At 37.6% G+C, this 24,755-nt stretch overlaps 2 protein-coding genes across 3 annotated transcripts; one reads left to right on the top strand and one right to left on the bottom strand.

Moving 5' to 3' along the window:
- Positions 1-307: 307 nt before the first annotated feature.
- Positions 308-2,707, bottom strand: SVR7 (pentatricopeptide (PPR) repeat-containing protein). The gene has a single exon (XM_023664938.2). The coding sequence runs from the start codon at positions 2,606-2,608 to the stop codon at positions 503-505; it is 2,106 nt and encodes a 701-aa protein (XP_023520706.2). The 5' UTR covers positions 2,609-2,707; the 3' UTR covers positions 308-502.
- Positions 2,708-17,779: 15,072 nt separating this feature from the next.
- On the top strand, positions 17,780-19,217 carry LOC111784093 (Heavy metal transport/detoxification superfamily protein). Of its 2 annotated transcripts, none has more exons than XM_023664920.2 (3): positions 17,780-18,005; positions 18,081-18,162; positions 18,243-19,217. In XM_023664920.2, exons 1-3 carry the CDS (start codon positions 17,991-17,993, stop codon positions 18,965-18,967), a joined length of 822 nt encoding a protein of 273 aa, XP_023520688.2. In that variant the 5' UTR covers positions 17,780-17,990; the 3' UTR covers positions 18,968-19,217. The 2 variants fall into 2 exon arrangements, with proteins under 2 accessions (XP_023520688.2, XP_023520687.2); XM_023664919.2 differs by having other exon boundaries at positions 17,782-18,005; positions 18,078-18,162.
- The last annotated feature ends 5,538 nt before the right edge of the window (positions 19,218-24,755 follow it).

Raw genomic sequence — 24,755 nt, 5'->3', positions numbered from 1 at the left:
AGGACACTGGGCCCCGAAGGGGGAAGGTTTGTGAGATCCTACATTGATTGGAGAGGAGAACGAAACATTTTTTATAAGGGTGTGGAAACCTCTCCCTAGTAGACGCGTTTTAAAAACCCTAAGCAAAAGCCCGAAGGGGAAAGTCTAAAAAGGACAATATTTGCAGCGATGAGCTTAGGCTGTTACATTTCAGGTGTCGACTAATACACAAAACTAATCTTGGACGGACTAGAAAGGATGTACGTTGAGAGTGCTAACCAAGGACAAAAATATACCGTAAACAGTTAGCAGTAAGCAAGAAAGCAGAGAGTTCGAATATCCATCTGACATTCATATGAACTATATACCCTACAATAAAAGAACAAAGATAGCAGAATTCTTCATTGCATCCTCCAACATTAAGTTCTCTTTCAAGAAATATATGGCCGATTCAAAGAAAGAAGAAAAAAGGGTTTAAATCAAAAGATATCACCACAAATATTATGGGACCTTTCAGAACAACCTATGCTGCCACTAATTCAGGTGAACCTCTAGACTCCAACCATGATTTTGCTGCCACTTTAGTCGTCAAAAACCAACCAACCTTTTCTGGAGCCTCATGGAATGGAGCATTTAGTTCCTTGAGATGCGATTCAAAGACGCTCGACAAACCCTTATCGGAATATTTGTGTTTTCCATGTCCAGTATTTATTCCAAGTAATGGTGGAAGTTCCTCCCCGGATTTCAGTTCCTTTGTTAAGTCATTTATCCAAACGTGTAATGCAGTGAGAGCAGCCCCAAGAGAAAGACCCTTAAGATATAGAGACCACTGAGTTGGAGACCTGGACTGCAAATCTGTATATATCTGAACCGAAAGTCCCAAATCCAGCAGCTCACATGCCTTATCCAAAAGATCTAAATTTACACACAGATCAATCAAGCAATTGCAGTAGGCTTTCCTCACATCGTCGCTTACAACACTAAAGAGTTCCGAGGCTTCAGTTCTGAAATCTCCTTCCATGTCCTTCTCCCCTAGCAAGAGTTTCACCACGAAACCGAGTTTTGGATTAGCTCTCTCGACACAATCTATTAGCTTACTAAGTTCATGTTTCGGCGTCTGGGTAATTACATTGAGAAGACAGCCACAGAATCGGTCGTCTGGAGTTAATCCCAACTCTAGCAATCGATCAAATGTCCTCACTACATCATCAACACGTTTGGCTTTCCCATAACACTGGATTAATGATGTCAAGACAAAGATATTAGGGTCGAAACCGGCTTCCATCATCTCGTTCAACATTTCTTCCGCCTCTGATACGTTTCCACTGCAGGAATATATGGTGATCATGGAAGAAAAAGTCCAACTGTCAGGTGAGCAAGTCCCAGAACTCTTCATATCTTCAAAAACTTCAATAGCCTCATTAACGTAGCCAACATCGGCACACATAGCTAAAAGCGTATTGTAGAGAATTACATTCAACTGCAGTCCCTTTTCCTTCATCTCCTTGTACACAAGCATGCCATCCTCAGCATATCTGGCTCTTGCATAGGCACGTAAAAGAGAAGCATAAGTTGCCCAACTTGGTGAAAATCCATTCTTAGTCATCTCTTTGTAAATTGTCTTGATCTGCCAGGGTCTTTTAGCCCTACCCATAGCAGCCAGCAAGCTGTTATATATAGCCAAGTTCGGCTTGATGCCTACAGCCTTCATTTCTTCATACACATTCAAGCATCCATCATAGTTCCCAGCCACTCCATGAATTTTGATCATCGTCGAGAATGTCGAAAGATCGATACGCCAGTTTTCTGTTCTTGCACGGTCATACAAGCTGAAAGCCATGTCCACATTACCAGCACGTCCATAGGCATCAATCATCCCAGAGTAGGTGATATCATCAGGATTACAGTCAAAACTTGGCATCATCTCAAACCACTCAACAGCCTTATTTGGCAATGAACAAAACCTAGCACAACTAATAATTGTAGAAAATGTCACATTATCAGGCTTAACTCCTCTCTCAAGCATTTCGTCGAACAGTTTCTCTGCACCCTCAAAATCTCTGCATTTCCTAAACACCTTCAATGTCACATTATAAAAAACCGCTTGTTTACTTGATTTCAACACATCCTGAAAGTACCGAAGCACAAGCAACGCAGTTTGGGAATTCGACATGTTATTCAGCACTCCAATAGCGTCCTGCTCTAAAATTTTACTATCTATCCTCTTCAAGACATCAGCAACATCATCCTCACAAGGATTACAAGAGTCCAAAGACTCCGATATTTTCTTAAGAGAAGCATACCTGGCTTCGTACGATTGCTTCCGAAGCTTCGAAGCTCTGGGGCTACTGGGATTGACCCAAACGGAGGTTTTCGACGAGGACCCGGATTTCCCATCTGGGAATTTCGAGATTTCATCATCAGAGGGGCTTGAATTCCGGGTTTCTTGAGGAGCGTATTCCTGTGGCGACACATTGGTAATTTGGAGGAATGGTTTTGAGTGATAAGGTATGGGATTGAGCTTGAAAACGCGAGAGGAGGACTTGCAGAGAGTGGTTTTATAGTGAAAAGTGAGGGAATTATGGTCGGTGGAGAAGGTGGAGGGAAAATGGGAGAGCTGGAACGCCATCCCGGTGACTGTGCGGCACTCTCCGGTAAGTTCTTCTGGGCTCCCGGTTGAGTGGCTCCGTCCGCCTTATCGGCTTCACGCCTTTACATATCACTGGGTCTAATTTTCATCCTATTTTGGACTTTTTTCGCTGTTTGCTTATTGGTCCTCAGATTTGTAAATACTTTTCGTTTTAGTCCCTCAAATTTTTATTTTATTTTATTTTTGACATTTTCTATTCTAAATTCTCAAAACTAAAAAAAAATATTTTAAACTTATTTTTCGATACTCTCTTGCTCGTGTTCTTCAATTCTCGAGTCTCTAACATTACCTGCTTCATCAAGGTTTGAATGTTTGCTAAATCCACCACGCCTAAATAGTGGTGAGAGTTCTCTTATTTATAATCATTTACAGAATACAGAAATATGGTAAATTACAAATAATATGAAAATAGCGATAAAATGAAAGAATAATAAATGGATACAATATATTTGCCTTTGATAAAAGGGCAAATATGGTAACCCGTAATGTGCCTTATAATGAACGGTCAACTATCCTTAACACCCCCCGCAAGCTGAGCGTCGGATTTGAACGAACGTGAAGCTTGGATCTGAAAAATTCAAAGAGAGGTCGAGAAATACTCTTTGTGAAGATGTCAGCAACTTGGAGATGAGAGGGTACATATTGTGTGCGAAGTTTGCCAGCGATAACAAGTTCTCGAAGAAAATGATAATCTAGTTCAACATGTTTGGCCCGCTTGTGAGAAACGGGATTAGAGCTAAAAAAAAATAGCACTTTTGTTGTCACATAAGAGTACGGGCTGCTGTGAAATAGGGACCTTGAGGTCATGCAAAAGATGCGTAACCCAAAGAAGTTCAGCAGCAGTTGTGGCAAGAGCACGATACTCAGATTCACAGCTGGAGTCTGAGACAGTAGGTTGCTTTTTGGCACTCCAAGGTAAATAGAATAGCCGGATGTAGAACGACGAGTGTCGGGACAACCAGCCCAGTCAGCATCCGAATAAGCGACTAGCGTACTAGGAACAGTGGATGGACGAAAGGTAAGACCAAAGTGGAGTGTTCCTTTGACATAGCGAAGAATACGTTTGACAGCAAGAAAGTGATCTGCAGTAGGGGCATGCAAGAATTGACTGACAGAATTGACAGCATAGGCAATATCTGGACGCGTAATAGTCAAGTACTGAAGGGCGCCAACAAGAGATCTATAGAGAGTAGGATCAGAGAAAGGAGAACCATCAGCAGTTAGGTGTTGAGAAACAACCATGGGAGTGTGAACTGGTTTGCTATCGAGCAACTGAGCACGAGTAAGAATATCTTGAGCATATTTTAACTGACTAATAAAGAGACCATCAGGAGTGGGTGAAGCTTCAAGACCAAGAAAGTAACTGAGAGAACCCAAATCTTTGGTAGCAAACTCAGAATGAAGCTTGCGAGTAAAGCTGTCAATAAGAGATGAGTTGTTGCTGGTAACAATAATGTCATCATCATAAAGAAGCAAATAGATAAGGTTAGATTGCTGATTAAAGAAAAAAAGGGACGTGTCAGCGCGACTGCAAGAAAACCCAAGTGTGAGAAGAAATGAGCTAAAACGCTGAAACCAAGCACGAGGAGCTTGCTTTAAGCCATAGAGAGCTTTCTTTAATAGACAAACATGAGTGAGAAATCGATGATCAATATACCCAGGAGGTTGTTCTATATGAACACGTTCAATAAGAGTTCCATTGAGAAAAGCATTCTTGACATCAAGTTGTCGAAGAGGCCATTTATTTGTGACTGCAATAGAAAGCACAACACGGACAGTGGTAGCTTTGACAACCGGACTGAAAGTGTCAGTGTAGTCAAGACCAGGAACCTGAGTATAACCTTTAGCAACAAGACGAGCCTTGAAACGCTCGACGGATCCATCAGGCAAATATTTAATACGAAACACCCATTTAGAGCCCACGATGTTGGTGTTGGCAAGGCGAGGAACCAAAGTCCAAGTATCATTTTGTTGTAACGCTCGAATTTCTTCATCAATGGTAGCCACCCAAGCAGGATTCTTAGCTGCAGATTTGAATCCTTTTGGCTCAGTGGATGCAAGAAGAGCAGAAAGAAATCCAAATGAGCCCAAAATACCAAGATTTGCTGGATGACGAGTCTTGAATATACCAGCTTTGGCTCGTGTGATCATAGGATGAGTGCCCAAAGAAGAGAAATCAACAGGAGGTTCAATAGAGGTCGAATAAGAAGTCGAGGGTGGCAAAGTGGAACCTGCAAGAGAAGTATCAACCTGCACAGACTCATCTATAAGGTCAGAACAAATATCACACGGGGATGAACTGGATCGAGGAATGTGCGGTGATGAAGTGGTAGGGGGGGATGAATCAATATGATGAAGATGTGGTTCCAAGAAATTTGAAATAGGAATAGAGGAAAGAGGTGTGGGTAATGGGTAGGGATGCACCATTTCCTACGATCACAGAGTTCTTACCCGTGTAATTTTTAGACTGATCCAGAATAGATGGGTCGGTAGTCATATGGGCCGAAGCTCCAGTGTCCAGAAACCAATCAGCAGCATCGGGTCCAGCAATAGAACATGACGTGTTAAAGGCTTCAGCAAGGTGACATGAGAAGAATCAGGTCGAACATACCGTTGGTTGCAGCGCTCAGCATAATGGCTGTAACGACCCGGGAAATAAAGAAAATATATATATATATATATATATATATATATATATATATATATATATATATATATATATATATTAATAAATAAATAAAGGAAAACGAGAAAACGAAAAAAAAAAAAAAAAAAAAAAAACTCAGTCGCCGGAAAACCCGCGAGTTTTCCGGCGACCGCCGAGTTTCGCGGAACCCACGCGAAACAACGGTCACAGCACGCCCACCCTCAGCCCACAACACCCAGCATCTTCAGAACACCTGCAAAGGGAGAAAAGAGAGAAAATTTCGAGAGAGAGAGAGATTTCGGACAAACGTCGGCGAGTGTCCAGTTTCTCCGATGAGCCCTCAAACCACCCTCAAACCGACACAAAACGACCTGTTACCACCATAAGAGGGATCCCTAACGAAAGCACAATAACTCAGGGTGCGTTTTGTGTTATTTCGTAAGCGTCGTCGTCGGTAACCGAGGTCGAAAAATTAGGTTTCTTAATCGATTATTAGATCTGTGGCTTTAGGAGCTTTTAGGCCGCAAAACTCCCAGAAAGAAAAGAAGGACGACGAACAAAGAGGAAAAGGGAAGGAAGAGGACCGAAATCGGCAACGGAAACGCCGCGGGAAGGAGAGAGAAAGCTCACCGGAAAATTGGCCAAAGTCGGGTAAGGAAGACGAGATCCACGGATCCAGGTCAACCCAAACCCAGAACCCGGGAGAGCAAGCCCGTTCCTCCCTTGGCCTCTGCCTTCGGCCCAGCCCAACTACAGCGGCCCAAACCTCAAACCGGCCCAGAAGCTACGGTTCAGTTGAACCAACCTAGACTAGACCCACGGTCCAATTGAGCCGGCCTGCAAACCAAACACTTGCGGCCCAGCCCAGTAAGCCGAGGCCCAACGATTAGTCTTGGCCCAGTAGCCTTCCACAGCCCACGACCCGAACCACGACCCGAACCGGACTACGACCCGCGCTTCGACCCGACACTACCGCCCGACGTGGCTTTCTCTGCTGCTGCCACGTGTCACACAGCGGCGCAGGCAGTCCCTCGGCTCGGCTCGGCGCAAACAGCTCGGGCTCCCTTCGGTGACGCTCCAGCGGCTCCTCCGACGGCTCCAGCGGCTGTTCGGCTCGGCTCACCTGTTTTCAGCCCGGTTTCCACTGTTTCGACCCTCCCGGATCTGTTTTCGGCCCCGATTAAGGTATCCGAGGCCGTTTTAGAGCCGTATTTCACATTTATTAAATTATAGGTAAATTAATTGTGAAATACTAACGGAAAGTGGTGAACGGTGTGATAGAAAACAAACCCCGACGACGTAGGAAGCAGCTCTCACGGAACGGGAGCTTATGTTTAGCTATTTAGGGAGTACTTCGGCCAAGGCCAACCAAGTAAGTGGCCTTACTATAGGATAGGCTAAATAATTGTATGAGTTATGATGATGTGTGGATTATGATGCTTGATGATATGTGCGGTATATACATATTTTGTTGAGTGACGCTTGATATGTTTGACGCACGTTGTGGCATTATGATGAGCATGATGATTGCATGATTTTTACCTTAATATGATGATGTTTTCCATATTGAGCATGCTAGATGATGATGAGTGCCATATTGCATCATGTCGTTAGATCGACGTAGGACACAACCCTAAGAGCATGAAAATGATATTAATATAATTATCCACGAGTATGCGTTACCTAGAGTAACAAAGAGATGAGACTAGAGGGTTGTGTCAGAAGAGACATTACGATGGATTTAGAGGGACCTCATGCATTTTGTATGTTCATAAGCATAGGGCTACTTCCCCTAGAGATGATGAGTGCGGACGCGCACCTTATGATGAGCGCGAATGCGCACAGGTGCGAAAGCACACAGATGAGGGTGTTCATGAGGCGCATGACACTATGGGGTTCCGCTGACCTCCGGACGTCGCTACAGATTAACTTGACCAGAGGGTCCAGGGGGTGTGCGAGCGCCCTGGGGACTCACACTCGCACGTGTGAGTCGTGTGTAGGGAAGTACTACACATCCAATTTGTCCGAGACTGGAGGCCACGCCTAAGATGATTAGAGATAGGTCCCTAAATCATGATTGCATGTGTTTGCATTTGCATGGCCCTTATAGCGGGGCCACTTACTGAGTATTCTTTGAAATACTCAGGCCGTGTGCCACATCATTTTTCAGGTAAAGGCAAGGCGCACTTGTACGGAGGACGGCGGCATCGCGAGCAGAGACTGTGGCACGTGCATAGGGTAGATTCATATTTAAATTTCTAGTCTTAAGTTAGAATAGGTTGTTTTGCATTTCATTGTTTTAAATTATTTTGTATTTGTTTTTGTTTTCTCTAAATTTCAGTATTTCATATTTAAACACGTAAGACCATGGCTGTGTTTTCCAGAGAAGAAGTTGTTTTAAACGTTTTTTGAAGTTTACGTTATCAACTATGTTCATGTAAGAGTTGTATTTCCGCATTATAGATGAGCATGAGACGTTAGTAGCGACTCTGAGTATGTGGAAATTTAGGGTCGTTACAATGGCCCTGTTTGCGGCATATTTGGCAGTGAGGTGGTCGACGACCCTGACTTGAGTGGGTTCGTTCTCGATTAGAAGAGTTGTTTTTTTGAGAATAAGAACGACCTCGCTGGTTGGTAAAGGAAGCAGGGTGGCTTCCATGGGTGCGACCACGATTAGTGGCTGTGGATGCTGTAGGAGTGGTGTCAGAGGACTCAAGGGAGCGCTGGAACAACTCAAAACTTTCAGCTTTAGAGACTAAATCTGCAAAACAGGGGATAGGCGTGAGAGCCATCTGAACAGTAGAAAAAGCTGAACATTCGGTGCCGAGTCCACAAAGGAACCAGTGCACTTTATCAATGTCCTCGACGGGTCTACCAATGACATGAAGTTGGTCACAAATTTTTTTGAAGGCACGGGCATACTCAGCAACAGGTTTGGTGCCATGTTTCATCAACTGCAAGTCATCCTTGAGTCTCAGTTCACGAGCTTTCAACTGATGGTTGAACGTAGTTTCCAACGCAAGCCAAACATCACGTGCAGTAGAGAGACCAACGACAACAGCCATGGCTTCCTCAGTGAGAGAGGAGAGCAGGAGACAGAGAAGTCGTTGATCGGCTGCTCTCCATGCCAAATATTTGGGGTTGAGTGTTGAGGAGGTTTCTGGTTCAAAGCGAGGTGGTGGAACTATAGTTCCATCAACATAGCCCAGCATGTCTTGACTCTCAAGGAGAGGGAGAAGTTGGCTTTTCCAGAGAAGATAATTGGAGGAAGAAAAGTTTGATGGTGATCATATGGATTAGAGTATTGAAAGGAAGAAGATGATAAGAAGATTCGGAAGCCATAGAGAAGAAAGGATCAGGGTTGTTAAACCGAAAGGACTCTGATACCATGTGAATGTTTGCTGAATCCACCACGGATTCACGCCTAAATGGTGGTGAGAGTTCTCTTATTTATAATCATTTACAGAATACAGAAATATGGTAAATTACAAATAATATGGAAATAGCAATAAAAGGAAAGAATAATAAATGAATACAATATATTTGCCTTTAATAAAAGCGCAAATATGGTAACCCATCATGTAAGGCAAATATCTAGATATTTGCCTTATAATGAACGGTCAACTATACTTAACACAAGGTATATAAGTTATATCATGAAAACAATAAAAAAAATATGGAATAATAAAAAAACTTTAAGGCTTAAATGTTTTAATAAAGGTTTTACGTGTGAGAACCTTAATAACTCGGGACTGACGACGATATGTGTTCATCACAATAGCTACAAGTACGGTATCGAGTGAGTTGAATTGGAATTGGAAGTACCTAACAAAACGAAAATATTTGACACCATATGACTTGAAGCAAAATCTTAGGTCATGTTAGATGAGAATGTAAACCAACTCCACAAAATGATACGTTTTCTTAATTATAATTTAATTTATTTTCAAATTCTAAAATATGTTTAATGAACTTTTTTGTTTTATTTTTAATTTAATTACACGGTGTATGTTTTAAATTAATTGGTTGATTGAATCCGTTAATTTTAATTATTTTTTAATATAAATGTTATATTAAATTATTTTTTAATAGAATTAATATAATTTTCTAATTAGCTTATATTTTTCATATATTTAAATATCATAGTCATATAATATTATATATTAAAATATATTATTTCACATATGACATATATTCTGGTAGCTTTAATAAATATAATCTTAGGGTTGAAACATATGTGTATGACATACAATTTCTTTGTTGAAACATATGTCAAGTATCGTTCGACCTTCCACTATATATAATATATATTACTCTTTAGAAGTTTGATTTTTTTGCCGGTTCTGACTAGTTTTCCTCTTTTGACTCAATTTGGAGCCTACTTGAGAAGTTTTGGAGAACTCGAACTTGGAGAAACCGAAAAACTGAGCCTCCACATATCTCAAATATTGTCCGTAACTATTCAAACATTTCCTTAAAAAATACTTACTAGGATCGAATAGGACTAGGACTAAATAAGTTTGAGCATGGATTAGTGTAGGAATACAAGCACTAATGCACCGGATCCCATCAGAACTCCGCAGTTAAGCGCCCAAAGAGGACAATATCTGCTAGCGGTGGATCTGGGCTGTTACAAATGGTATCAGAGCCGGACACCGAACGATGTGCCAGCCTTCTCGTTGTTCCCCGAAGGGGGGTAGATACGAGGCGGTGTGCCAGTAAAGACGCTGGGCCCCAAAGGGGGTGGATTTGGGGTTGGTCCCACATCGATTGGAGGAAGGAAAGAGTGCCAGCCAGAACGTTGGGCCCCGAAGGGGGGTGGATTATGATGTCCCATATTGGTCATTTATAAGGGTGTAGAAACCTTCCCCTAGTGACGCGTTTTAAAGCCTTGAGGGAAAGCCCAAAGAGGACAATATCTGCTAGCGGTAGATCTAGGTCGTTACAGAAGTACCTAAAAATGATGAATTGGACCTAGTAATATGAAATTTCAAACGATTTTGTACCTATATATTATTTAAGAGCTTCCGCTCTTTTGATTGAGACTTTTATTGATTTGTTCGGATTCTTGGAAATCTAACCCGTATGATTATGCTTTATCATAACTTGTGTGCTTGATAATGAACAGAAATACATGATTTTTATTGCTAGAAAGCATGTTAGGTGTTTAGGCCTTCTCATATGCCTATGTATGGATGAGGGTTGAAATACCATGTGATCTTGATGATGATGTATGAGTATGATAGTGAAACTTAGTCAAATAGTTACTATACTTTGGTCCAAGAGCCACATTAAGGTCATTGGGGGTAATATGGGTTGACTAATACTACGTGGGGGCAATTAAAGCGCAACCCAAGTCGTGAACTTGCCTCAAATGGTGAGGGTTTACCTAGTACAAAGAGATGTGAAATCACCCATCTAGAACCCGTGACATCGTAGAGGATGCTATCGAGGGAGCTCCAATTTCGCCTAGTGCTAAGCCTGTCTTGCACTATTGAGGGAGCACCAGTTTCACTTAGTGCTAAGTCTGTCTTGCACTATTGAGGGAGCCTAAAATGACACTAATTAAGGAGCTTGTCAAATACCATTGAGGGAGTACTCGCTAGCACTTAGTAGTGGATATTATGGAGCTTGTTTGGAGCCTGTAGAGTGACTACTAATAGAGAATTTTGTCGATAGAGACATAATCCATATTTGTTAAAGGTCGAGAAAGTGTTCGTTCAAATCTCCAAGAATGGTTTTGAAGAGTGAAGTAGGTCAAGTTTGACAGAACCACTAATAATAAACTAGTATGTTATTTTCGGTGATGGAGCCTGCTGTTTATTTATAGCTTGGTCAACGGTTATATCCGGTAAAGTTATATTTGGTAAAGCTATATATAGTAAATAGCTATATATAGTAGATGGTTAAATTTGGTAAAGCTATATATAGTAAATAACTATATATAGTAGATGGTTAAATCTGGTAAAGCTATATATAGTAAGTTGAACTATATATATATCCTGTCCGACAGAGCTTTGAATGTAACTTTCTATTCTCTGTATTCTCTCTTACTGTACATACTTGAAGTTATCAATATATAAATCTTTTTAGCCAGAGTTCTCCTTGCAATTTCTCTATCCTGTTTTTTGTACTCATCTAGATCGAGTGTGTGCATTGTTGTGCGATCCTAACAACTGGTATCAGAGCTAGGCGAAATTCACCACGATCTGTGAAGATGGAAAGTTCAAAGATTGGAATTGAGAAGTTCGATGGATCCGATTTCGGTTTCTGAAAGATGCAGATTGAAGATTATCTGTACTAGAAAGATCTTCACGAACCTCTATTGGGGGTGAAGCCGGATACCATGACCACGGAGCAGTGGAAGCTCAAGGATCGAAAAGCCTTAGGGATGATCCGGTTGACGCTATCCAGAAACGTGGCGTTTAACATCAATAAGGAGAAGACAACGTCAGATCTGATGAAGGCGCTGTCGAATATGTACGAAAAACCGTCGGCTATGAACAAGGTATATTTGATGTGGAGATTGTTCAATCTACAGATGTCTGAAGGTGGACCTGTTGCTGATCATATAAATGAATTCAATATGATCATAAGTCAACTGAGTTTGGTGGAAATTAATTTCGAAGATGAAATTAAAGCGTTGATTTTGATGTCATCCTTACCCGAGTCATGGGATACTGTTGTTGCCGCAATCAGCAGTTCCCGAGGATTTGATAAACTGAAGTTTGGTGAAATTCGAGATGTAGTTCTCAGCGAAAGTATTCGCAAACGGGAAACTGGAGATTCATCAAGCAATGCTCTCAGTGTTGATCGAAGGGGAAGAAGTAAATCAAAGAGCTCAAACAAACATGGACGATCAAAATCAAAGAACCGAGAAAAATCTCCAAATAGACCAAACGTAACGTGTTGGAATTGTGAAGAAAAAGGTCACTTTCGAACAGGTTGTACAAGACTAAAGAGGAAGCAGAATCACAAATCTGGAGATGATGATGCTATAAATTCAACAGAAGACATTGGGGATGCTCTAATTCTCAGCGTGGACAGTTCGATTGAATCCTGGATTTTGGATTCAGGTGCATCTTTTCATTCGTCTCCAAATAAAGAGTTGTTCCGAAATTTCAAGTCTGGAAATTTCGAGAAGGTGTATCTTGCCGACAACAAAGATTTGAAGATTAAAGGAAAAGGAGATGTCTGCATAAAAACTCTGGCAGGAAATCAGTGGACATTAAAGGATGTCAGATATATTCCTGGTCTTAGAAAGAACCTGATCTCTATTGGTCAGTTGGACAGCACAGGTTATGCAACAAAGTTAGGGAAGAGTTCGTGGAAGATTATGAAAGGTGCTACGGTGGTAGCACGTGGCTCAAAATCTGGAACCTTATACACACTGCAGGGTGTATGAACATAGCTGCTGTTGCTGAGAGTGCTTCAAATTCAAGTCTACGGCATAATAGACTTGAACATATGAGCGCGAAAGGAATGAAGAGGCTGGCTGCGAAAGGAGTTTCAGAAGGTTTGAAATCTGTTGATGTGGGTCGTTGTGAGAACTACGTTATGAGCAAGCAGAAACGAGTTAGCTTCACAAGGACTGCCAGAGAATTGAAGAAAGTGCGGTTAGAAATGGAACCATATGTGGAGCAAGGTTCGACGAAGCAAGTGGGAGTTGAACTTGAGTTGCAGGAAAACTCACTTAGTGATGTTGTAGCAGATACTCATGAAATTCCTGAGACTACTGCTGAGGAACCAGATGTGGAGCAAGGTTCCAAGACCACGAAGCAAGTGGGAGTTGAGCTTGAGTTGCAGGGAAACTCACCTAGTGATCTTGTAGCAGATACTCAAGAAACTCCTAAGACTACTGCTGAGGAACCAGATGTGGAGCAAGGTTCTAAGACAACAAAGCAAGTGGGAGTTGAGGTTGAGTTGCGGAGAAAATCACCTAGTGATCTTGTAGCAGATACTCAACAAACTCCTGTACTATCAGAGTACCAGATATGTATGTACCTTCATTACACTATTTGTTGCTGATGAAAGGGAACCAGAGCCCTTTGATGAGGCCCTACAGTTGAAGGATACAACCAAGTAGGAGCAAGCCATGGATGATGGGACGTTTAGGCTTCAAAAATGCTTTGTACTGAGGCTGAGTACGTGGCAATAGTTGAAGCTGGAAAGAAGACGATATGGATGACTGACTATCTGGAAGAATGGGCAAGAAGTAGCACAAAGATATTCTTTATAGAGATAGTCAGAGTGTCATACAGTTGGCGAAGGAACCCGGTCTATTATTTAAAGAGAAAACACAGAAGACAATACCATTTCACTTGCAAGTTAGTGAAAGATGGTGATGTGTTTGGAGAAGATAGAGGGTGCAAAGAATCCAGCAAACATATTGACAAAATGTGTTGATGTTGGAATATTGAGGTTGTGCAAAGCCTCAATTGATATGGTGCCATGAAGACCCTCATGGTCGTTTGAAAATGAAATTCTTGGTTGACTAGATCAGTCTCCGAGTGGGAGTTATGGAGCCTGCTTATTTACAGCTCGGTCAACGGTTATATCCGGTAAAACTATATTTGGTAAAGCTATATATGGTAAATAGCTATATATAGCAGATGGTTAAATCTGGTAAAGCTACATATAGTAAACTGAATTATATATATATCCTGTCCGAACTTTCTATTCTCTGTATTCTCTCCTCTGTACATACTTGAAGTCATCAATATATAAATCCTTTTAGCCAGAGTTTTCATTGCAATTTCTCTATCCTGTTTTTTGTGTTCATCTAGATCGAGTGTGTGCGTTGTTATGCGATCCTAACATGTTATTTTCTCTAACTCTATCGTATTTATTTTGAAATTATTACAGTGATTGTTCCAATTTATTATATTTTTTAAAATTAATTTTTCATACTTTATATCCCTATCAATTTTAATTGTTTGTAAAAAACATTGATAATTTTTCATTAAAATATACTTAAAAGATTATAACCCTAATCACCTCGTTAGCTTGATTTTAGTAGAAATAACTTTTAATAATTTTTAATTTTTTTTAATAAATAGATAACCTTTTTGTAAAACTTTTTCAATTATAACCTCCAATAATTATCAAATAATATTCTTAAATTTATTTATTAAAAAATGTTATTATTATTATGATTATTATTATTATTGAAGGATTGATAATTGGTTTGCTAAAAAATAATTTAGTGGCCTTTATCTTTTTCAATAATTTATAAAGTATGACTATGATCCAATAATAATATTTTTTTAATTAAATAATCATTTAGTGCCTTTTACATTGACATGCACTTATTATTAATAACTCTTTTTATTTTGTAAAGATTTCGTTCCATTATTTATTCTTTATTTATATTAACGACCCTTACTTTATCTAATTTATCTAAATATAATTATTGATATATTATTTTTGTAATTTTACAGATATCATCCATATATCTAGATAATTTTATATATCGATATAATTAAAAAAAATTAAAATAACTTTATCGTACGTTTTGAATAAAAATCGTTAATACTTTTCAAAAATACCCTTAAACTTTCAAAATATTTCAAAAATACCCTTTAAGTTTTTAAAAATTTCATTAATACCCTTACACCTTTTTAAAATCTCCAAAAATACATTAAGAAAATTTTAATGTTTCAAAAAGTTTGAAGATAATTTAAATTCTAGTGTTAATTCCACATTTTTTAAACATAATAATAAACCCTAAATCCTATTTTCTCGAAAACAAAAAAGGTGAAAAAATTATGTCCCGACGAATCACAGGTAGAGACATGATACTATATCGAGTCAATAGTATTTTATAGTTAGTTGATTGAACAGTTGCTCGTACATCCACTAAAAAATATTTATTATTAACATAAAAAATCGGATGGAAAATTATTATTTAATTATTGATTAAATTGCTTAAAAAAAGTTTCCTTTATATATATTTTTAAAATCATAATAATAATTATTTTAATTAAGTGGGAAAGTATTACGTCCACAAACCAAATAAAGATAGCTAAACAATAATTAGTATAACGAATTAAATATATTTTTAATAGGTGACGTATAAAAACTTATATAAGATTTAATAATTTCAAGAAAGTGTGTACGTTCATCTATTATTTATTAAAATATAAATTAATGAATTAAGTGTTAAATTAAAATTTGTTCTAATAAATTTAATAAATTTTAGAGTATTTTTAAATAATATAAAATTTTTTGGAGTATTTTTATTTATTTAACTTAATAAAATTAATGAGAAACATTTTATTAATTTAAAGATTAATTGTTACGAAACTGAGTAAGATCTTATCTATTCTGTTAGGTCCAAAATTTATTTACATTAGTCGTAAATAATATCTCATTTTTACTGTACTTTTATATACGCTCATCTCTTTTGGATCCATCTCGCTAATACTCACTAATGATTAGCTTCTTCTTTGTATTTGGATCACGAGGATTTGATTCGTCAATACTTTCTACCATATGATAATTTTCTTTGGTCGTATCACGATTTAATTTACCACGTCTTTCATTCTCTTATTATTATTTAATTAAATGATTTTCTCTTTTTAGTCTCTTTCCCTCTTTTGTCTTTTTCTCTCTCAGTGATGGATGGATTACGACAAATATTTCACATCCATTCCATTTCTTCATTATTTGTTATTATGTTCGTTTAGGGTATCAATTTCAATGTATGCATAAGTGAATCACACTTGTCTTTACAGATTAGGATGTAACAACTCAAACTCATCGCTAGTTAATATTGTTCGCATTAACCCGTTATGTATCACTATCAACTTCATAATTTTAAAACGCATCTAGTAGGGAGAAGTTTTCACACCCTTATAAGAAATGTTTTGTTCCGCTCTCCAATGAACGTGGATATTATTAGGGCGGAAGGAACGTTTGTGCTTTTAATCAGCTGCCACGTGGGCCATCCCTCATTATTCTATTTTATTACAATATTTAATACTATATATTCAATTTATCTTTGACTTTTTTTTTTCTTCTCTTAAATAAATATTTTTATTAAATTTTAAACTAATTTAGTATTAAAATTTAAATACGCCTTTCTTTTTATTTGTTTTCTTTTTCTAAAATAATTACGCTTAATTAATATATATATATATATATATTAAGAAATCGTTAATAATTCATTTTGAAAAATACCCTTAAATTTTAATTAGATTTAAAAAAATACGCTTGAACTTTAAAAATGATTAAACAAATATTAATGGAATTTTACACTTTGTCTCGAAAATACCTTTAAACTTTTTAAAAAAATACATTTATTGGATACACACCATTAATAATTTATTTAGAAAAATAACTTTAAAAAATGCTCATATTTTAAAAAATGAGTTTAATTTTAAAAAAAAAAATTAAACGTCAGTGAACTTCCAACCGATAATATTAGTATTTCAAATTTTTTAGTATTCTATATCATTAAATTTTAAGGGAAAATGATTTATGAGAGATAGATAGACAGTTTTTGTCCATATATTTACAATAAGATTAAATTTTTTTTTTTTATAAAGATAAAAACTGTTAATACTATTCTTAAAAGTTGGTTAGTACTTGTACGAACGGTATAATTAAAAACTTATTATTTTTTTTAAAGCGTTTCAAAAGTTTACGAACCAAACTTATAATATAAATTCATCAAAACTTATATCTGAAGTCACTCCTAGAAATCACAAATTCACGAACCAAACAACCGTCCATTTTCTTTTTTTTAATATAATGGAATCTAAACTCAAATCATAGAAATCCAAGAAGAAAATGGTCCATAAAGGTCGCTTAAATTACAAGTTTTTTTTAGTTTCTTTCGATTAGTTGGTTAATAATGAGCAAGATGCGACACAAACGGATGGAAAGGTGAGTGGGACAAATCGAAGTTGAAAGTTGAAGCACATGGTTGTCGATAGAAGCAAATTTTAAAACTTCTATATCCATAAAAATGACCCGATCTTAACTTTTTTTTTATAAATAAATATTTTGTATCTTTTAAATCAACCGAAATTATTAATAAAATTTTTATTGATCAGTTCCTAAAACATTTATTTACTTAGTTTTAAATATTTAATTAAAATTAATCACTCTATTTTAAAAGTAATTTACTCAATCTAATTCAATTTACGTGTTGAATGGATGAAGTGAGCATAAGCTCTCATGGCTTAAGGTTTCACGAACTTTCATCTACCAACACCTCCCCGTAATCGAGGCTCGACTCCTTCTCTTTTGGGAGTTCTTAGTTCAACCTTTGAGGATTCTATTAGCATAGCTAAGTTTAGGGCATGACTCTGATACCATATTAGATGAACACGACTCGATATGATATTGTCCACTATGAGCACAATCTCTGATGATTTTGCTTTGTGGTTCTTGGGGACGTGTGATTTTTATCAAATTTTTAAATATTTTTAATAAGTTTTATAATGAAGGGATATTAATTACACAAACCCTAAAATACCAAATCTGACAATTCTAACGATATGGTTACGCGTTTGGATCTCAATCTTTCCTCTAACTACAATCGCCATTACCAATCTTTCTTTCTCTCTCTCTCCTCTGATTCAGATGCCATTTGGGTCTAATTCATAGCCCTTCCTTTTCATTTCCTCCTTTTTCCCCTCTGTTTTTCTCTGTTTTTTAGTGCTGCAGCCGACGGTTTTCCAAAACAGAGCATCCAGGAACTCATCCATGGCGGACGCCAAGGTCATTTCTCTCTGTTTTTGAATTTCTTGTCTCTGTTTTGCTTATTCTGAGTGACTTTAATTGTTTGTGCAGAAGACTGTGGTTATGTTGCTTAAAGTGGATTTGCAGTGTGATCGATGCTACAAGAAAGTGAAGAAAGTTCTCTGCAAATTTCCTCGTCAGTTCTTTCTCCATTTCTACTGTTCTTCTGTTCTTTACTCTGTTTTTCCAAATTGATTTTGATTATTTGAACGCCAGAAATTCGAGACCAGATTTATGATGAGAAACAGAATCTTGTGATTATCAAAGTGGTTTGTTGTAATCCTGAGAAGCTTCGAGATAAAATTTGTTGTAAGGGCTGTGGTGTTATTAAGAGCATTGAAATCAAGCCCGCCGATCCTCCTCCGCCCAAAAAGCCCGATCCTCCTCCGCCCAAAAAAGCCGATCCTCCTCCGCCGGCTAAGCCTGACCCTCCTCCCCCTAAAAAAGCCGACCCACCACCGCCCAAGGCCGACCCTCCGCCACCGAAAAAGGCCGACCCACCACCACCACCGAAAAAGGCCGACCCACCACCACCGAAAAAGGCCGACCCACCACCACCCAAGGCCGACCCTCCGCCACCCAAAAAGGCCGACCCTCCGCCACCCAAAAAGGCCGACCCTCCGCCACCCAAGGCCGACCCACCGCCTCCGAAAAAGGTAGACCCTCTGCCGCCGGCTCAACCCGAACCGTTCCCGGTTAACATATGCGTGCCGGTTCCCGGATACCCACCGGCTTACCCGATTGGGATGTGCTGTAGTCAGTGCTATGAAGGGCAGGGTGGGGGCCCATGTTACAGTGGGTTTGGTAGGCCCGGCCCATGTTGCGATGGGTGCGCTTCTGGAAGGCCCATTTACGACAGTTACGGCGGAGGGAGGCCCTGTTATGTTAGCCACTGTGAATACCTCAACGAAGAAAATGCATCCGGGTGCAGTGTTATGTGAGATACGTGGCAGCTTGTGAATGGTGGTGATTAATGCTCATGTGCCTCTCATGGTCATGATAATAAGGAAGTTGGAGATGAATTGCATTACAACTTACAAGGCACTTAATGTTAAATGTTGGTTATTGGGTTTTGTATAATAATTCAAGTTCTTGTCAAATATAAGTGTTGGGATTTATGATCAATTTAATTTTAATAAAGTGAATTATCATCGAGTCAGCTCGTTAGGTTGACTCCCAAGTGTTCGGATCGATTTAACTGTAACTAAGTTCAACTTCCGTCATTTCTTTAATAATAAATAAGTTAAATTTGATTTGGTTCTTCGATTTACCAAATTGAAAATTGAAAAAAAAAATACACTTAATAATACGAAATAAGGTGTTTTAATCGTGGCATACAAATTCATGGTGTTTTATGGTACTGATGACCACGAGAGTTACAACAATGATCATTATGGTATAGATGACCACGAGAGTTACAACCTTTCAATTAACTAAGACTTTATTTTTAAATCTATAAATAATATGTGGTTGAGATCTATAAAGACGAGACCGGGCGATTATTTGCTCGAGAAAGGTAGGAAAATAAGTGAAAAAAAAGTGATAAAGTATCTAATGCCCTCGAGTGACACTTCTAGGCAAAAGCCATTTTGTAGGACTGCGTGCCCACTAAAAAAACCCCACAAATTCACATGCATGCGCCTACAAAGTGGTTCCATTTGTAAGCTCCAATAATGAAGCGCCGATAATCCCACAACAACTATTTGAACCAATTAACTCGTAAGGACGATAGTTGTTAGGATTGCACAACAACGCACACACTCGATCTAGATGAACACCAAAGAACAGGATAGAGAAAATGCAAGGAGAACTCTGACTAAAGAATTTATATTGATGATTTCAAGTATGTACCGTAAGAGAGAATCCAGAAAGTACTTGAAATCATCAATATAAATCCTTTAGCCAGAGTTCTCCTTGCATTTTCTCTGTCTGTTCTTTGGTGTTCATCTAGATCGAGTGTGTGCGTTGTTGTGCGATCTTAACAACTGGTATCAAAGTTAGGCGGAAGTCACCACGATCTGTGAAGATGGAAAGTTCAAAGATTGGAATTGAGAAGTTCGATGGATCCGATTTCAGTTTCTAGAAGATGCAAATTGAAGATTATCTGTACCAGAAAGATCTTCACGAACCCCTGTTGGGAGTGATGCCGAATACCATGACCACGTAGCAGTGGAAGCTCAAGGATCGAAAAGTCTTAGGGATGATCCAGTTGACGCTAAACAGAAACGTGGCGTTTAACATCATCAAGGAGAAGACAACGTCAGATCTGATGAAGGCACTGTCGAATATGTACGAAAAACCGTCGGCTATGAACGAGTGTGTGCGTTGTTGTGCGATCCTAACAGATAGTTTGGTCTAGTTTAGCTGAAAAACTATATTGAACCAATTAGTTTTTGCAAAAGAAGAATCGAACAAATGTTTAATAGGTAAAGGAGTTGATCAATTCAATTATTATTAATTTTAGGACTTATTAAGCTTATAAATCTGAAGGGAAAAAAAAAGTTCGGGACGATAAGAGTTCGTGGAGAGAATTGATGGAAAAGAGAAGTGTGCGACAGATACTACTGCAATGGCTAGTAGAACACGCTCACCAATACCCTCCTACTTTTTAAAAACTTTAAAAACCACCTTTATACTAAGAATAAAGGATTAGAGATTATCAAGTTTTGTCGTTGTTCTTCAATGAAAGTTCATCATGAGCTCTCTCGTCCCCGTTTTTGACTTAATCTATCATTCTTAGTTTGTTGCTGAATTAGGGTTCTTCTTATTCTTCCCTCAGCTATTGACTTTTCGGTTTTCCCCTTTAGTGGCTTTTCTTTTTAAGAAATCTTTTCCGTTTTATGTTGTGTCTTTCTTCCCATATATGGCTGAGGAGGGATAACTCGTCCAACTAAGAAGCTTCTAATTGGGTTGTCAATGATCCATTGGCTTGCTGATTTGGATTAAAATTTTCATGTCATCCCCGAAAAATTTGCTTCCCGAAATGCTACAGCATTAGGGTCAACAATTTATATAGACATATCATTACCAACACGGTTGTTTCCAGATTTGCTACATCATCCTGGTTCAGCATAAAACCTTTAATTTAAATTATTCAAGAACCTAAAAACGATAAAAATCAACCCCGAAAAGTTTTAGAATGAATTAACTTGATGATCAAGATCAAAAATAAAGAAAACTCAGTGATTCAAACTCGTCTATAAGATAGTTTGATCAAAACTACTTGAGTGACTCTAACATGCAAATCTAAACACAAGAATATACAAAGAAACAAACTCATGACTTAAGAAGCATAATATGTAACTTTTATGTTAATATCCAAAATCTTCGTACTAAACCAACCACATAAATGATTATTTATAACCTTGAAATTTAATTTAGTATTTGTAATTTAAAACTTATAATAATTTAATATCCATGTAACGACTCAGATCACCAGCAAATCCACCCTCCTTTGGGGTCATTTATAACGACCCAGATCCACCGCTAGCAGATATTGTCCTCTTTGGGCTTTCCCTTTCGAGCTTCCCCTCAAGACTTTAAAACGCGTCTGCTAGGGGAAAGTTTCCACACCCTTATGAAGGGTGATTTGTTCTCCTCCCCAACCAATGTGGGACATCACAATCCATCCTAAAAAACTATTCATAACATAAATATAATATTTGTAGGTAGAAAATTTAAATAATAGGGTCAAAATTATTATGATGAAGAATTAAATTATTATTTTCGATTTCAAATTAATCATCCAAAATGATATAAAAGGGTTTGGAGAATGGAAGAATCTAAAATAGAAGTGTTTGTGCTCTACCATTCATAGTGGTAGTCAACAACATGGAGTGAAAAATGCACTTCTTCTCTTTGGTTCCCAAATGGAGAGAGAGACCGGGCCACCATTCTAGATGCCTCGATTATTATTCATTTCACCTTGTACGACACGACAAGAGTGAACAGTACCAATTGTTTTATAATGTAATAGTTGGTTGAGATTTTTTATGATAACGAACAGATAATAGTAATTTATCTTGATTTGGTACTTGGAAGAATCAACATGGATATAGATGATTACGAGAGGACGGATTCGACAGTTATTTGTTTGAGAAGAGAACTAATGTTATCCAAGATGATACAGGTGGGAAAAAAATAGGCCACATGTTGTAACGCCCCATAATCAAGATTTGAATAAGGATTCGACACTTGGTTACCTCGACATTCCTCTACGACATTGACATTGTAAAGTTACTTACTTTTGGGTTCTAAGAGTGAAAACTATCCCCACCGACTAACGTGGAATCTTTCAACATGTTTTTATCCTTACTCACATGTTGTTCTCACGTTTGCTCTAAGAAAAAGCACGATTAATTTTGGAGTTCATGTGATTGAGGTACTGAAAAACAAGGTACACTTTATCAGTATAGATAGTAACTTTCACGTACAACTTTTATTCGAGAGTCGTGATCAAAACTAGATGAGCTCAAAGGGGTGGCATGCCACCAAAAGCCCCACAAATTCTTAAGCATGCGCCTATAAAGTGGCTCAACTGTTGAGCTCTAAAGACACATAAAGGTCGGGTAACGATGAAAACGATCATAATCCTACAAGAACTTGTATGACCTTACAAAGACAAGTCCAATTTTTCGAGTATATAAGAGGACCACGCGAGCAATTGCTTCCAACTTAATGATTAGAGAATTGAAAAAATTCTCAAAGCGTCAGGATGTGAACTTTAAAGTCTCTTGGTCGAGTGAACAAGTAAAAGTTAAATTTCTTCCATCATTGAACGTAAGAACTCAACAAAGATTTATTTTAGAACAATTTCTAAATTAAAAGGTTAAAACGAGACTTTTCAAAATCTAGAATATAACTAAAATGTACATTAACTATAACTGAACGGAATTGGAATATACTCGTTCTAAGAAATCACTTAGAATCATAGGACTTTGGAGATCATATAGAAAGATTTGACGTTGTAACATTATGTGGGTTGGATATATAGTTGACATGTGATATGTCTCATTCAACCCAAACTTGGTGCATTGGTACCACGGTTATTCCGTTATATGTATGTCCAAAAGAATACGAACATCAAATCTTGGGTGCGTTTTGATGAGCGGTCTAAAAATAGAAATTTGAAGAATAAAGAGTCAATGAACGCTAAGTTGTATAAATTTCTACTTTGAATTTCATGGAATTAAATCCTAAACTTCTATAGTATTGCAACTTTTATCGTCTTCCCAATAATTTCAATAGCTAGAAATCTTTATATATAGCATCAAACGAGCACTTAATATCTTTTGTCGCAATAAAAATGTATGTATATAAAACATATATGTTTATACGTACGTATATGTATATGTATATGTATATGTATATATATATATAGAATACATATATATGTATAGAAACATAGTTGGGTGCAAACCAGCTATTGATGACTTTTAAACTTGATCTCGTGGGTTCATGTAGGCTTTAATTTAGCTATTATGTGACTTTTGTGATAATAAAATGATGTGACTTTTGTCTTATTATATATATAAAAAGTGAGGTTGTATTGATATCATAACTATTTTTCTTAATTTATTTGCATTTTTTGAATTAACCAAGTAAATTTTATTGGAATTTGAATATAAAAGTAATCAATAAGATGTTTAATAAAATAGAATTATATATATATATATATATATATATATATATATATATATATATATATATATATATATATATATATATATATATATATATATATATATAACCCTCCAAGACTACAAGATTGTGCCCGAGTCTCTAATAAGTCTAACCCATGGACCATGGTAAAATTTAGAGAATTGATTGAAATTGATGTCAGGGTTCATATAGGTTGACTTGAATACAAAAGACAAAATCGAACTTTCTTAAGGATAAATTAGGGACATTAGTCTAAGCTAATTAGGTAAGTGGTCTTACTATCGACATGGTTATATTTGATGTTGACGCGTGCCCCCGTGGTTCTGCACGTGTCATGTATATTGATATGTGTGAATTGTTTGTGGATCGATATGCTTATGATATATTATGTATATGTTATGATATGTGAATTATATGATAATACTTACGGTATGATGTGTTTAATGATATGTTTGAGATAGGATATGAGAAGGAGGCTAAAAACGTAATGTAACGATAGAAGTAAAATATGTTCATGAAACGTTAAGGTTATGTTGCATATCGAAGTGTTATGGATATGAGAGATTGATAACAGAATACGATTAGGTTTTGAGTAGAAAGGAATATGATTGTAATAGATTGATAGAACGATAGCATTAGGATAATGAAAATGGAAAAATATTGGGACTTCATGCATTATGTGTGCTCATGCATTAGGGGATACCCCCATTCCATCACGAGGGTACGGACGCGTACACCACTAGGCAGATGAAGTATCATTATGTTTCACATAATACTGTCGTGATGGTTACTAATTCTAATGGGTGTTCGGCATAGGGAGCTACTAGAGCAGGCTCGCCCGACAAGAAAAGGAGCCCATACTTGCATGTATAGGGTGAGTGTAGAGGGTACACATCCAAGCTACCGATTAGGATAGTGTCGTAGAAAAAGAGACTAATTTGATAGGTCCCATCATTGCATTCGCATGTTCTTACATTTAACCCCAATAGTGGAGTCACTTACCGAGTATTTCTTAAGATACTCAAAGCAGGTGCTACCTCTATTTCAGGTTGAGGCAAAACATTTCTA

Source organism: Cucurbita pepo, chromosome 20, assembly GCF_057944985.1.
Source record: "Cucurbita pepo subsp. pepo isolate OVF chromosome 20, ASM5794498v1, whole genome shotgun sequence".
Taxonomy (NCBI): Eukaryota; Viridiplantae; Streptophyta; class Magnoliopsida; order Cucurbitales; family Cucurbitaceae; genus Cucurbita; species Cucurbita pepo.
The sequence above is the reverse complement of the archived record's forward strand: the minus strand, read 5'-3'. Positions and strand labels throughout refer to the sequence as shown.

Coding starts and splice junctions, on each gene's coding strand:
- SVR7 (XM_023664938.2), bottom strand. CDS start 2,608: ATGGCGTTCCAGCTCTCCCATTTTCCCTCCACCTTCTCCACCGACCAT.
- LOC111784093 (XM_023664919.2), top strand. Junction 18,163..18,242: donor AGTTCTCTGCAAATTTCCTC/GTCAGTTCTTTC, acceptor TTTGAACGCCAG/AAATTCGAGACCAGATTTAT.